Source organism: Pholcus phalangioides, unplaced genomic scaffold, assembly GCF_987345545.1.
Source record: "Pholcus phalangioides strain wild (caught in Gottingen) unplaced genomic scaffold, Ppha-v1.0 ptg000015l_1, whole genome shotgun sequence".
In the NCBI taxonomy this organism is placed as follows: Eukaryota; Metazoa; Arthropoda; class Arachnida; order Araneae; family Pholcidae; genus Pholcus; species Pholcus phalangioides.
Window position 1 is genome coordinate 91097113 of NW_028301608.1, and position 15728 is coordinate 91112840.

The window sequence follows — 15728 nt, forward strand, 5'->3', positions numbered from 1 at the left end:
AAGCCGCTTTATGATCTTCTCCGTTCAGATTTTGATTTTTTTCACAGCTCATTTTTGATTCACCCAAAAAATAATAATTGCAAACAGTGCACATGACGTCATCAAACTTACTGGAGGCAACCGAAGTGTGCAGGTTTTTATTACCCTTTACTACATTTACCTATTTGATCTAGTTTTTATGCTTGCTAATTAATCAATAATCTGCATCATTTGTGGTCCTTAAACTGCCTATATAAATTGTACTGTTTACCTTCCAGTTTTTTCATAAAAGCTCCATTGAAAAGAAAAAGAATTGAATCGTTTTATGTAGCTTTCAGAAGGTCATTTATCAATATAGGTACAGTAGTGAAATTTTTCTGATACTTTTCATCTTTCTTTGACTAACTAAACAAACTTCCCACCGGAAAAAATAAAAAATTATCAGCTGGAAGACTTCGAACCATTATGGTTTAGACCGCCATCTATTGATCATATATAATAAAAACATCAAAGTAGAAGTAAACAACTACCACAACGAAAGTGAACAGCAATGTTGATTGAGCAATGTTTGTGTTTTTCTCCCCCCTCCCCACCTTTGGTTTATTTTTTTTTTCTTTTATCAGGAAATAGTTTGTCAATGCATCTCACGTAGATCCAATTATTATCACTTTAACCTTTTTTTTTTGTATGACGCCGATTGGATCGCCGCTTCAATTCTAACAATGTTATTCATAACCGTGACATGAACGATATCCTATTTACAATAATCGCTTTGTACGTGCCGAGGTGCGACGATGTTGTTTACATTCGAGAAAATGGACACTCCCAGCTCCATCGTACCATTTCCATCGGTTTGAAGGGCAGCGATGTCGAGAGACTCGTGTAGGAAATGCTCCAGTTCGGCATCGGATGGGAATCTCGCCGATATGGAGGCCGAAAGCTTCGAGAATCAAATCGGCCATCGCACTTGCGAGGTGATACAACCATCCGCTATGTGCTACGGGGACGATGACAGGCAAGTATTCTTCACTCTGCCTCGTTGGATGAGCGGCCGCCGTAAAAGTCGACGCAAAATCAAAGACATCAAAGTCGACGTACCTTTCAAAGCTACCAGCGCTGAAGAAAACAGCACCAAGGTGCACTACGAGCCTTTGGTGTCATCTAAAAACTCCAAGAAGAAGAAGCCAGATAAAACTTCGAATTTTCTCAACAAAATATTCAGAAGGAGCTTCTCATTCGTAGCCACTAACACAAATGCCATCGAGCCGGTTGTTAGTGCCACCGATAGCAAGAGCACTGTCGTTGAAAACGCCAACCCGAGGCAGATCAACCGCCAGAAGATACCCCAAACGCCTCCTCCTGCACCGACGAGAGTTATTTCGGCATCGAATACAGACATCCGAAGCCAAGCTCAAGTCCCCGAAGCCGTAGATTGCCAAGAATATTTCAAGGGGAAAACGCCGGCTATATGCGGGTTGAAAAACCATGGGAATACTTGTTTCATGAACGCTGTGCTCCAGTGTCTCAGCAGTACGGATTATTTTGCAGAGTACTTTGTTCTGGATCAGTACAAGGTGGATTTCGTTCGTCGCAATAAAGCACATTCTAAAAAGTATGGGACTAAAGGCGAGGTGACTGAACAGTTGGCGACGTTGTTGAAGTCGCTGTGGTCTTGTCAGCATTGTCTCGATGTATCGTACAAGTTCAAGTGTCTTGTTGGGAAGTATGGGTCGCAGTATGAAGGTTCGGATCAGCATGATGCCCAGGAGTTCTTGCTTTGGTTGCTCGACAAAGTTCACGAAGATTTGAACACAGCTCCTAAGCAAAAGTACAAGAAACCAAAGGTAAAAATATGGAAAACCTTGGGTACAGGGTAGTCATACGAGCAACTGTAGTACAATTCCTTTTGGGATGTGGTGGAGTTTAACTTTCTTTGGCGAAAAAAACCGCCCAAAAGCAAAACACAAGTAGTCGCCAGGAGTGAAACAGAGTCATCCTGTGGGATGTCTTTCTTGCCAAAGAAAAAAATAATGAAAAGGGGAAAATATAATTATCCCTTCTTGCTGTAAGAAATAGAAAAATGATGATAAAAAACAATAACGAAACAACATTCTTTGCCTAAATAAGGGATAGAATGATGCGATATGACATCCAGATACAGGATTGAAAATAATGAAAACCAGGACTTTTTTTTTTTTAAATTTGTATTTTTTTGTATTTCACATTTTCTTCTTTTCTTTGTATGCTAGAATTTAATTTGCTTTTCATGTGTTGGATTCATCGTTTAGCAACCAGTTTGAAAAACATTACTGGTTCTGATGATTAGAAACTGACAAAACCTTATTAACTAAATTCATTTAAAGAATATCCATGCATAATTTATCCGTCCAAATTGTTTGAAATTGTCTTCCACTATGAAGGTTACCATCGAGGTTCATGGGTTCAAATCTGGCCAAAGAACATCAGAATAAAGTTCTTTATGTATGGAGCCTGGGGACGACCATCGATAGATGGCACCTTCATTTCCCACTCAACTCCACTAGTTGGAAATTGCAGTATGGCGATATTTAACTGGAGTGGGTGTGCGGTAAAATAGTGATCAATTTCAGAAACGACTCTCTATATAGAAAGAATTCAAAATACTTATCTGCAATTTTCTTGTTAATTTAATTCTTATTTTAACGATCAGTTGGAAGGCATTAACACCGTGTACCACTTCATTGTGCTGTTAATACTCTGGATTTCTTCAGAATAGTTTCTTCTAAAAAAATCTAATAAAAATAGATTTTCCTAATACCATATAAATACAATTAGCAAAATTTGGGAAACAGTTTTGCAACTGGTGATCAGTAACTGTTTCCATAGACCAGGCTTTTAGCATGGTCAAGAAATTCCACAGTGATATCGATTCCAGAACAGTGGACAAATGTAGCAACAATATAAATTATTAATTCTATGTGAATATTGATGAGTAAGTTAGAATTTGTAGTCATTTTTTGGATCCTGTATAAATTAGATAATTAAAATTTTTTTGATAATTCAAACGGTTTTGCTGTCTTGTTGAGCTTCGAATCAACCAAGTTCGACTGTATGTAGATTTTGAGCCTCTTGAAAGATTTATTTGAGTCAGTTGAAAAACAATAATAAAAATTAAAAGGGATTGCTCTTTCTGCAGATCTTATGCGAAAATAATAACTTTCTATATGTTTTGCTTTACCCATTCATTTTTTTCTTTTTTTCAGAACACTTTTGGTCGTCCAGATGAAGATTTAGCAGCAGAAACAATGGCGAATCATTTAAGGTGCAACAACAGCTTCATTCATGACCTCTTCCAAGGACAGTTGCGGTCGTCTTTGAGCTGCCCTGCTTGTGGACAGTGTAGCAATACCTTCGATCCTTACTTGTGTGTTTCCCTTCCAGTTCCTCATGTGCAAACAGTTGTACTCTTCGTTCATCTCGTACTTTCTAACAAAGATACAGTGGTTTGTATTATGTGTATATAGCTTTTAATTTTTATTCTTAACTGGCTGATACCCGGCAACATTGCCCGTCCCGTAAAAAATTTATATACGTATAGCTTATTAATTATTTCTTAATCAAAAAACTTTCTGCATCAAGTAAGAAAAAATTACTTCTATTTTGAAATATTTTAATTAAAAACTTGAGGCAATCGCTCGTGGATACACAATATTTTTTGTTTTCCCATCTGGTGTGTAGATGTACAAATTTTTGGGATTACCAACACGTGAACAGGCGACGAAAAGCTGTCTGTGAGAAATACTGGGCTCAAGTAGGTTGATACCTGTCACTGCTAACGACTGGCCTTGCGCTTTGTTGATTGTCATGGCAAAAGTGAAATGAATCAGGAACTGTAATCGCTTTAAAGTGAATGGCATTTCTTCAGTGATAATTGGGATAGGGATCATTCAAGTATTACGTAAGCAGATTTTCAGCCATTTTTGACCCCCCTCCCTCGCCTTGTCAGCAAAAGTCAGCAAAACACTGACCTTCCGCCTGTCAGCAAAATTTCGTCAGCAGCTTAGAATATTTCATATCTCCAAAAAGGGGTGGTTGATGACGTAATCAACCTTCAAACCCCCCCCCCCTTTGTCATCAAAAGTCAGCGCAAATCCGTTAAGATAAAACTTTTACAATTCAGATTTTGCTGATTTTTTTTTTTTTTTTTGCAAAGTGATTCAAATAACTGAAATTCTGATAATTGGAATTCTGCTGTGGTGTCCTGCAAGATAGGGCTTGACAAATCGCGAAAAAATCTTGACATCGAACATCCCCCCCCCCCCCCCCATGAAAAACAGGTAAAAAATTATATATCTTTAAACATTTTCAAGACATATAATTCCGAAAACTTTGTATTGTCCTCAAATGCCAATTTAGTAACTACAGTAGACACTTGATGATCCAATGTTTTTTTGCCTTGTTTTCTTCAAGCATAGAAGAGGGAAACATGTCACTGCATGTCTTAGCAGAGAAATTTATATCATTTAAATCTGCTTTTTCAATTGACTTACAGTAATTCAGCTATTTCAGTAATCTCAGTCGCCATGGCGACTCTACACCTTAGATTTGTCAAAACCTGCTGTAAGACATTTTGCAAGCAAACAAAGAAGTGAAAGTTACTGGGAATGAGGCGTGGACTGTTATAGTGGATGGTCGAAAACCTTTCACTTGAATAAAATGTTGCATGGAATACTTCTGTCACAATTTCGTGCAATCTTTTATTGTGAGATGCTGATTTGCATGCATTATTTACTAAGTTCATTGGAGAAGCATCAGCCTAGGGACAGCCTATCTCTTCTGTGTTTGTCATGAACATCGTTCCTGAACCCAAAAAAATTACATACTTTCAACACATTAGTGGACATGCCAGGAAATTTGAGTCACACATTCCAGAAAATTCTTAAATATCTAGATTCTAGAATAGAATTAAACTGGCTGTTTTGAACTCAGTCTTGCTTCTTTCCATTTTACGAACTGCTTTTAGGTAATTCTAGCTTTATTTGTACTTTTGGTACCACAAATCTTGTTTTATTGAAAATGTCAGATACTAAGCATGTTCACGTGGAATACATGAATTAAATGGAAGTATGAGTAGACTGTGGAGCATTTTTGTATTCTTTGATTATGCATGTAAGATTGAAATGAGCAGAGTGGAAAATTAAAGAATAGCATAGCAAAATATAATTTATTTCAAAAGCAACAGCATATTTCTTTGATCTTTGAACATGCAGAAAAAAGTGCTGCAGAATACGGTATCCGTATTTCCTATTAGGTTGACGTTAATTAAGTTGGAGCAGTTAGTTGATTCTCAATTTTTATTACCGATATTATTTATCAATTTCCCATGTAAAAATACCTTTGCTTCAATGAAAAACTATTTTTCATTCTTATTCACTTATGTATTCAGCTCTTAATATGAATTTTTATGTCCTGTGAATGTACTCCGTAATCCCTATTGAACCTCACTACGAGTGTCCCCCTCCCATTTTTATAGCATGCCAGCTAATGCAGAAGAATATGATACATAGCTGCAGGGTGGTCTTAAGAGCATCATGCGCCCCCTGGACCAAGTGATTTTTCCTAGACCCTACCTGGCTAATTATCAAAAACTTCAACCGATTCACATTTTTGTGAAGCCTTCCTTCTCTTGAGGCCCCATCCATTAAGACAGCATTTTATGACTCCACTTTTATTACATTTTATGACTCCACTTTTATTACATTTTACTCATTCATATAATGCTTCCATAAACAAGCAATTTTCTTGTGTATACCAACACTTTGCATTGGGCAAATATATTATGAGGCACACTTCACATTTGGCGGGATTTTGAATTGCTCCAGACCATTGTAAACGCTTGCTCTAATCAAACAAGCCTGGCATAGTGATGACAAAAGACCCAGAGAGGAAACTAAAAAAAGCAAATGTCAGTTTTGTCAATCGATGCAAAAAATATTATATTTCTTCATGTACACAATTTATTTTTAATTTCTGGGCAAGCTACATATACACAGACTGAGAGAGGTGTAGACGAGTTCAGCTACCAATGAAATTATTTTTGTGATAATTTTCTTTGATTAATACTGAATTTGCATCAATAAAATAAGCAAATTTCTACAATGTTGTTTTTGATTTGAATACTTTTCTTCAATGTTCTACAATTTTATTTGCTTTGAAGCCCTGTTAGTTTATATCTTTACAGCTCTATAAAAATATTTGTTCTGAAATGCTTCTTTCCAAAAATTGGTTCACTTCTCTCAATTTTATTTAGGGATAAGATCGGTTCCATTAGGTATTTTTCATTTTCCCAATTTGATATTGAGTCACTGTAAATAATTTTTTTTCCTGCTCATCTTTCCACTTAATTTTTATGCTTATTTTCTGTTAATTTTTTTTCAGTTGAAAATCGGCCTGACTGTAGATTTGCAAGCAACAGTGCTGAATGTAAAAGAGAAAATAGGCATCAATCATTCCATTACTAAGCAGAGCGTGAGTAATACCATTACTTAGAAATATTTTATGCCTCAATTAATGCTAGCAATTAACTTTTGTAAATTGTGTTGTCCTATTCAAGTGAAATATTACATTACGTTGATGATCCCCTATATGTGTTACAGCCAAAGTCCAAAGTATGGTCATTTCGTGAAGTGGCTGAGAGTTTTGGTTTGATTTCTAGCCAAAACTAATGATTTACTAAACTAGCGATTTTTTGGGCTTAGGCTGGTCGATTCCCGAAGTGGCTGGAGAACCCTGGCTAACCCCCATAGTTAAATGTGTTAATGTAAGATGGTCTGGTAGGTGCTAATTCCATTTTTTCATTGCCAGCATGTGCTATGTGGTTATATATACAGGGTGCTTCAAAACTCAATGTACAAAGTTTTAGAGGAGTTAGAAAACACAAAAACAAAACATAATCACATAGGAATGTATGACCGGAAACTCAAACCTGATCAGCTGGAGGATAAATGAAAATGACGAAATGACAAGCCAATAGTGGGTGGGAATCTCTTTATTTAGCGACACTTTACGTGAGGACTGTACGTTTACACGTTAAGTTTCACAACAAGTGCTCAAAGTTCTAACCATTCACAGTTATGCACTAAAAAAAAGTGATACATTCCTACTTGATTCTGTTTTGTTTTTGTGTTTTCTATCTCCCCTAAAAGTTTGTACCTTGAGTTTTGAATCATCCTGTATAGCAGCAGTATTGGATCAGCTCCATGCAATGAGAAAGCGAGAAAAAAAAGAAGAGAAATTTGGGGAAATTTTGCAGCACAAAATGTTCAGAATTTTTAACAGACTATCTGCAAACATGAAAGGGGGTCACTCTATGCCCTGAAAAAGTAAAAAAAAACATTGTTTTGGACCTTTTTCTTCGGGTAAAAAAATTTTCTAGCACCTAGATTATTTTGTGATTTCTCCAGCCCTGATATAGACATATAGGGTTTTTTTTAATGTGGTTTTAATTTGAAAAGGAATGCGGTCCTGTCCGAATGTGGACTAAAATATGATATTCCTATACCCAATCTTACTAGATGACACCATGTTTTTCAGCCTGGTTCATCACTATAAACCTCTGTCCATACTCCACCAATATAGGAATAGTAGCTGAATCATAATCAGTCAGACAAGCCAGATTATTGATTTCATCTGAGGTCTCATTTTTGATCAGAAGGAGATAAACGACTGATGTGCATGTGTGGAGATGCACAGACGAACATCGCTTGCAGGCCATGAGTGGGGACCACATATATATATAGTTCTTTCTGTCAAATTTTGAAAAGATAAAAGATTACAGCTATACGATGGATCGCCATAGCTAACATGGACTGCCGCTGTGGTGGTCGAGTGGTCATAGTGACGGACTCGTATCGCGGGGACCCGGGTTCGAGCCCCACCGTCACCACAGTGGTGGTCGGCTGAAGTTGGTTTTCTGTGGTTCCCAACTTCGAGGCGCAAATGCGAGCCGATCTCCCCGTTAAAAAGTCTCGCCACAGGGAGCAACAGTCCTACAAACAGTACAAATATTCAGTCACTACACATCACTCACTTCACTTCTGAGATATAGATGGCAGCACGGAAAAATCATACACAACACTAGATACGCACTCAGACTATTAGGTACACACACTTACACTTCCGGCACAACTCACTAGGTAGTAAATTGCCTATGGCGATAGACCTGAGTTGTGCTCGGTTTCAAAACAAAACAAAAAGCTAACATGGACTTGATCATAACGAAAAAATACACCAACATGGTGATGACCTGAAACATGCTTTTTCTTTTTCTACTTTGGCTTCAGCCACTTGTGAACTGGCTGGCGAAAGCCCGAAATTTGGACATTGGCTAAGTCAATCAACAACAAAAGTGGCCAGTTCGCGAACTGTTCAATTTCGGGCTTTGACCGTAACATATTCATGAGACAGAAAAATCTAATACAGTGGAATCTCGATAACTCGACTATCCGGATAATTTTACATCTATTATTCCCTTGGTTGGCACAATACTAATTTCAGTGTAGGGAAACCTTTCTAACTCAACACATGTTTGGCTTAACTCTGCTTAAGTCGACTACGATTTTTGTCCCTTTACCACGACTGTTTTTTATAATTGGCATTGTGTTACCAGTTCTAAGAATTTTTTGTTGATATTGTTCATGGGTATTTTGACAATCCTTTGTTTGTTTTGTCTCTAAGATGGGTCTATTTTTTGCATTGGGGGGGGGGGGCGTGCATGTTAAGAATGTTTGAAACCTGTTGGCCGGCTAATTTTAGTGGCGTTTCCAAAAAAGAACTTTTGGAAGACGACGATATTGTGGAATCAATCAAAGAGGAAGTGTTTCATGTTCCGAAGAAATAGAATCAGAAAGTTCAGATGAAGTTTCTGCACCATCTCGCCATGATGCATTAAAAGCTGTAGATATATGCACTCAGGAAAAAGCCGAACAACCGTGGGATAAACTGAACAGTGTAGAAGAATTTTTGTTTTCTGCGGAAAAAGAAAAAAAAACAAATATACTTGATTGTTTTTCATGAGGTACATTTTTTATGTTTTGATTCTATTATGAAACAACCCCAAATTAAAATTAATGAGGGAATTAGCATTTTATTTAATGGAATTGTTTGAATGCATTTACATACACAAAAACGATCGGACAAAAATTTAGAACGAAACCCCGCTAACTTGACATCCGCTTAAGTCGACATGTTTGTTCATACTTTTGGGGTGTCGAGTTATTGAGAGTCTACTGTACTTACTCATAGTCAAAGTTTACTTGTAAAATTTGTAAGGGGAATAAAAAGATCCTATCACACACACACGCATGCTCTCTCTCTCAGTTTGGGGGGAATGCAATACAAAACAGAGTTAGGTGGGAAACATGAATATGTGTAACATTCATCTCTTATCAGATTTGCAATAGACTAAAGAATTATTAATTACTGGAGTACAAAAAAGTGCCATTGTTCCACTTCTCAGGATAGGTTTAACCCTATAATATCCCTATATCTTTCTGTGGCATTTCAGTTTGAAATCAGGCTTTACAAGTACAATACATTTTATCTATAAAGAATTGATTCTATGCCTGTATCAAGTTTTGAGAGTTGCCTAAATTTTAGATATTCAGAGGTTTATAAAATCACATCATACTGGATATAAAACTCAAGGTAACAGCAATTAAACTTTGCTAATCAAGATTTTATCAGTTTATTGATAACAGTAAAATAAAAGAAAACTACATATTTTACCCTTAATTTTGGCCACACTAGCTAAAACATCCACTCTAATCAATTAAATTGCTGTGTTGATGTATTGTTACAATTATAAATATGATAACAGCTTCAGTTTACATCTGCTTTTGTTAAAAAAAATTAAACTATTTGGGTGAACCATAATCATCACGATATGATGCTCAAATAGCACTTGACACCATGAAATTCATTTGTCATATAATGATTCTTTGATTAGCACTCTTGACCTTGAACATAGACGGTTTGGACCTGGTAAGAGCGAGTGGTGAAGCTCTGTCGAATATAAACCTATTCATTTTTAGGTAAAGGAATATGAAAAACAAGATTTTACTTGTTTTAATCGAACTTCTTATTTCAGCACTCAAAGCATGAAATTTGTAAAAAATAAAATAGTGGACTAAAGAGGGTTACACAGAAATGCTTCACAATCACGACACTTGTTTTTACAAACTCAAATGGACTTGAACAATGAGTTCGTAAATAGAGAAGACTTTTTAACCAGTCAACTGTCCAATTAATTTCTCAGAGCGTTCCCCGCATTGCCCACTTTTTTTTTAAGATGCGCACGCTTTTTCCCTTTTTTTTCCTTTTCTTGGAAGTTTGAAATATTAAAATATTTTTTTTATAGCATGTTTTTTATAGCTCGAATGTGTCGGGACATAATATGACACCTCAAAAGTGGGGAGAGGCGGTCATAATGTCCTGTGACTAAAAGAAATGCTGTTGATGGATTTATGTGGAACCATAGTAGTTGAAGCTTTGATAAAAGATATATGAGTAATATAACAGATGCATCTTCGCAAGGGAATTGAAAATCGAAAAAAAAAAAAAAGCTATAGGGATGCAGCTTTGCAAAACATGACAAAGATAATACACTGCTCAAAACAATTAGGGGAGCAAGCAAAAAAGTGAAGAAAATCGTGCGAGACAGCCACGTATTGGCATACAATTGATAGTACACGCGTATCAATGCACAATACAGAAAAAAGACGTAAAAAAATTTGGAATTAAGCTTTAATTTATTGAAAATATGGAAAAAACATGAAAAGATGATTTAGGGCAACAATTTGGTTACATGTAAACGATAAAAAAAAGTACTGTTCAGACATGATGCATGAGTTTTAATAGGGCGTGTGGTCTCCTTGAACAGCTAAGACTGCTGCACACCTGTTTGCCATGGATGCGATGAGGTTATCGATCAGACTTTGGGGAATACTGTTCCACTCCTCAAGAAGTGCAATCTGCAAGTCTCGGACAGTAACAGACGGCCTTGGTCGCGCAACAATGCGTCGTCCGAGCATGTCCCAAACATGCTCGATTGGATTCAGGTCAGGAGAGCACGCTGGCCATTCCATACGCTGTATTGTTTCAGCTTCAAGCATGTTCTCCACCAGACGAGCTCTATGCGGTCCGGCATTATCATCCTGGAAAACAAAGGAATCTCCAATGGCTCCAGCGTAAGGGATGACATGATGTCGCAGTATCTCGTCTGCATACCTTCGGGCCGTCAAAGTGCCATTCCGAATGATATGCAGGTCCGTACGTCCGCCTATGCTGATTCCACCCCATACCATCCAACCAGCTCGTCTGTATTGTGACCTTTCACGAACGAATGCAGGGTTATTTCGAGTGCCCCTGTCCCTCCATACCAGAACACGTCGGGTGTCACACTCCAGACTGAATCGGGACTCGTCTGTAAACATCACTTGGCTCCAATCATGTTGCTCCCAATCTCGATGTTCAGCAGCCCATCTTCTTCGGGCCGCACGGTGGCGTGGGGTCAACGGAACGCAGACCATTGGCCTAGGTGCATAGAGCCCTCCCTCATGAAGCCAATTACGTACTGTTTGGCTGGACACCCTTTGTCCTGTTGCCAAGAGCAACCGTCTTTGCAGCTGCGTAGTATTCTCTGTTCTGTTTTGACGGGCTGTTAACTGTATATACCGGTCATCAGTTGCTGTAGTGGCGCGTGGCCGACCTTGCCCTGGTCGACGTCTAACATTTCCTGTTTCTTGGAATCGATTCCACAGCCTTGAAACAACACTTCTGGCGACTCCAACAGCATCCGCGACACTACGTTGTGTTTGCCCGGATTCCAGTCTGCCTATAACACGCCATGCCGTGGATTCCGGTAAATCACGTTGTTGAGACATCCTCAAGTCACCTTGTCTCAAAAAAAAAATTCTGCGCAATCGAATTTCGCAGTTACGGCAGTAAAACAGACGTTTCTGCAACATCCCGATTTCTGCCCTTATCTCCTTTTTCTGGTTTTTGACGTCATGAACTTTGATTTGCATATGAAGTTTTCTTCTTCCGTTTCCTGCTAGGCTTTAAATTATGGATGATTCATTTTATGTTACTTATCGGTATACATCTTTGCATAATTTTGTTAAAACCATGTGCTCCCCTAATTGTTTTGAGCAATGTAGTAATAATAATTGAAATATAATTGTCAACTCCATCTAGTGATGAGATAATAAAGTAGAAGGATGGCTGTACAGAGATGGCAGCGCATATATGATAAATTATTTTGTGATATCTATGTGAAAAAGACAGAAAAAAATCTGCGTGTCGGCAAATGTTGTCATAGGCAACACCATTACTATATCAGCGATGGCAAACGCCATCTTAACCACTTGACTGGTTAAAAAAAAGGGCATATTGTTTGGTACCAGACTAATGCATGCAAATGTGTCAGTCTAAAATTGAGCGGAAACTGTATTATGTAGTAGCTTGCATTTATGATCTTGAATTAGTCAAGTTCAACTGTATTAGTATTCAATTAACCCTTCAAACGGCACAGAAGAAATCACTAAACTCTCTTCAAAATGTTTCTATTGTAATTAAACAGGCTTTTTTTCTGATTTTCAATGGGTGCAAACTAGTGCAGGGTATAGGGAAGAGTGTTCTTTTGAGAAATCAACTTTACAAAATATCTGGGCTTGTCAATGCTAAAATAAGAGGTTTTTAAGAAGGCAAGATATCCCATCGATGCCACTTAAAGGGTTAGTGCATGGAAATTATTCTGCTTAGATGTGTGCCATCACACAAAGCTTTCTTATGCCATTAAATAATTATTTTTTTTTAATTTAAAAGTTATCATTGATATTTCATTTATAATTACAGCTGATTCTGACTGAATATAAAACTGGTTCATTTACAAGAACATTCAGTGATACGGATCCAGTTAGCAGTCTGAAGGAAGCAAATGAGCTATATGCTTTTGAATTGCCTGCATCAAAAGCTTCCAGCAACAGCGAAGGAGAGCAAATGACTCTTATTGTTGTAAATAGGATTTTAGAAGGAGAAGAAAAGAAGGAAACGTAAGTATCGAATATAGCTATGATATGACAAACATTAAGACTCTCAAGACTAATCAGAAATGATCAAAAATTAATGATCAGCATAATCAGGTTTCAAATTACCTTTAATCTAGGTATTTTTGAGAGATAATATGGAATGATGACTTATTCTATCATTTATCATCAAATATTGCCATTGGTATTAAAAACTAATAAAGGAAATACATAATTTAATTTTAACAACATAAATGAGTAATGTTGAATTATATTTATTTTATGGACAAGTGGCAAAGGTTTGTGTTTCACATGTGATGTTTCTCTTTCAGGTTTTGGAAGCCTTTAGTTGTCCAAGTTTCTCGAGAAGCTAATTTCAAAGCTATTCAGGAACGAATTCTTCGGGCCATGAGTAGTATTTCCAAAGAGACCATTAATGTAAGATTTTTGATGTGGTTTGAAGTGCAAAATTATATAAACAAGTTCGTTCTGCCATATCAATGAGAATAAATTATTAAAATTAGCAATATGCTGGAAAAAAAATTTCATTCACCTAATTATATCTTAGATGTAGTTTTTCAGATTCTCTGTGCTCATAAAAATTTGGTCTAAAACTACTTTTCAGAAGCAGAAATATTAATGAATCCCAGTCATGTGTATTATGAGTTATGATTTATGCATATAATTTTTCAGTGCAAATTTTCTTTGGTTAAAATCTATAATATTATCTCTCTCTCAATAGAGAAGAAACTAGGAATAATTCATACAAAAACTAAATTGGATTACTTATTGAGTTCGGCAATCCTTCTTTAACACATTAACTGGTGAGGTCTTTAGACCAACAGCCTTTCTATTTGGCCCACAAATAAAGAGAAAAAATTTTCACACTCATGGGCTATGACGTATTGTTTTTTGGCAATCATTATGACTCCCACAATACTGTTGGAGGCTCTTTCTTCAAAGTGATTCACCAGTTCAAATTTCTTATAAAATGGCATGGAGTTCAGTGTTCGGAATGATAATTACTTTGTATGATTTTGCACGGGAGAATATTTTTACATTGAAACTAAACCTTAACGGAATAGTTTTTATCACTGGATTATATTTCATGTCTGCCAGAATGGATTAAAAACTTGCATGTCGATAGCAATAGCGATAATGAGAAATTTTAGTGACAAAAAAGTGCATATTTTTGAGATAGATGTTAGATTAGATGAAATTATAAGGCTATAAAAGAAATATCACTTGAATGTTCTTTTAGTGAATAATAATTACCTTATTGCAAAAGTAGATTATTCATTGTATATTCTACAAGAGTTCATTTTTAATACTGCCACCACCACTGACCCAGTGAAATGGAGCCAGGCAGTATCATTTAAACCACAGGTAAGTTATAAGCCTACCCTTCTTCAGAGCAAATGAACTCCCCCTCCGTACATGTACAAAGTGGTAACAGCGATAGAGCAGTTGTGAACAAGCCTCATGTAATATAAATGCATTGTTTACCAAGCAAGAGAGAGCAAAGGAGCTGGTTAGAAATTGAATGTGCTAGAGGTCGCAATGCATGACAATGTTACCAAGGACTAAAAGAGGCTTTCTGTGCATCTGTGTTACTTTACCGAGCAGTATTCTTCAGGCAATAGATCGTTCTCTTTGCACCATCCAGAGATTTGGCAGTGTTAATGGTATCATTCTTCCGCATCACTAGGAACACTTCGTATGCAATGCTAGTGGCTATATTAAAAGCTTGTGAAACGTGGAACCTTGAATGTATGCTATGTATTTTTAGAAAATAAACTGTTTATTAGAAGTCACCACTACTAAGAAATCCACCTATGTATTTTTATTTTTCTTCATTCATTTCAGGTTGATGACCCACTGTTCAAACTTCGTGTTATCGATGGAGTACCCGTACATGAAGTTCTTCCTCAGTCAGTTGATCTTCCATTATACATGCCAGTTGTGGATCAAGCATTAAGTTTAGGACATAGTTTCTTCAAGACTGGACCCAAACATCTCAAACTCACAGCCGAATGGCAAAGGGATGTTATTAAAAAGTGAGTTTTTTTTTCATTCAAGCAAAACAATTTTACTCTTAATATTAAAATGTTTAATATTAAGAGATACTATAATCCCTTAATATTAAACATTTAATTAAGAACTATAATCCCTGCTCTGCCTGGGCTTTCTCTTATAAGGCTATAAAAGAAATATCACTTGAATGTTCTTTTAGTGAATAATAATTACCTTATTGCAAAAGTAGATTATTCATTGTATATTCTACAAGAGTTAATTTTTAATACTGGCACCACCACTGTAGCGACCCAGTGAAATGGAGCCAGGCAATATCATTTAAACCACAGGTAAGTTTTAAGCCTACCCTCCTGTGTAAAGGAATAAACATGTTTGAAATGCACTGTTTGGGAACCCTTGCAACCGAAGTAAACATTCTGAAAGTCATTTCTGAGGCTAACAAAGCATTGTTGCCCAACAGTTTTCCCGCCCATTTTGGGCCTTTGTTAGCTCTGACAAACTTTTAAAGTAGCCTATCGTTCAAGTGGAGTTCTGTTTGGCATATACTAAAAATTTGGTGAAGATTGGTAAAAAATTGTTGATTTTTATAGAGAACATACACACACACAGAAAATCAATTTTATATATTGTAGGAAGCTATTGAGCAGCTGC

At 36.7% G+C, this 15728-nt stretch overlaps 1 protein-coding gene across 1 annotated transcript in view; it reads left to right on the forward strand.

Moving 5' to 3' along the window:
• Positions 1-548: 548 nt before the first annotated feature.
• The window catches only part of LOC149077033 (ubiquitin carboxyl-terminal hydrolase 31-like), a 38373-nt gene continuing 23193 nt past the window's right edge, over positions 549-15728 (forward strand). The window contains exons 1-6 of the mRNA XM_089244771.1: positions 549-1823; positions 3222-3461; positions 6397-6486; positions 12874-13070; positions 13376-13481; positions 14910-15100. Coding sequence (XP_089100897.1) covers positions 846-1823; positions 3222-3461; positions 6397-6486; positions 12874-13070; positions 13376-13481; positions 14910-15100 — 1802 coding nt within the window. The 5' untranslated portion in view covers positions 549-845. The remainder of the gene's footprint in view (positions 1824-3221; positions 3462-6396; positions 6487-12873; positions 13071-13375; positions 13482-14909; positions 15101-15728) is intronic.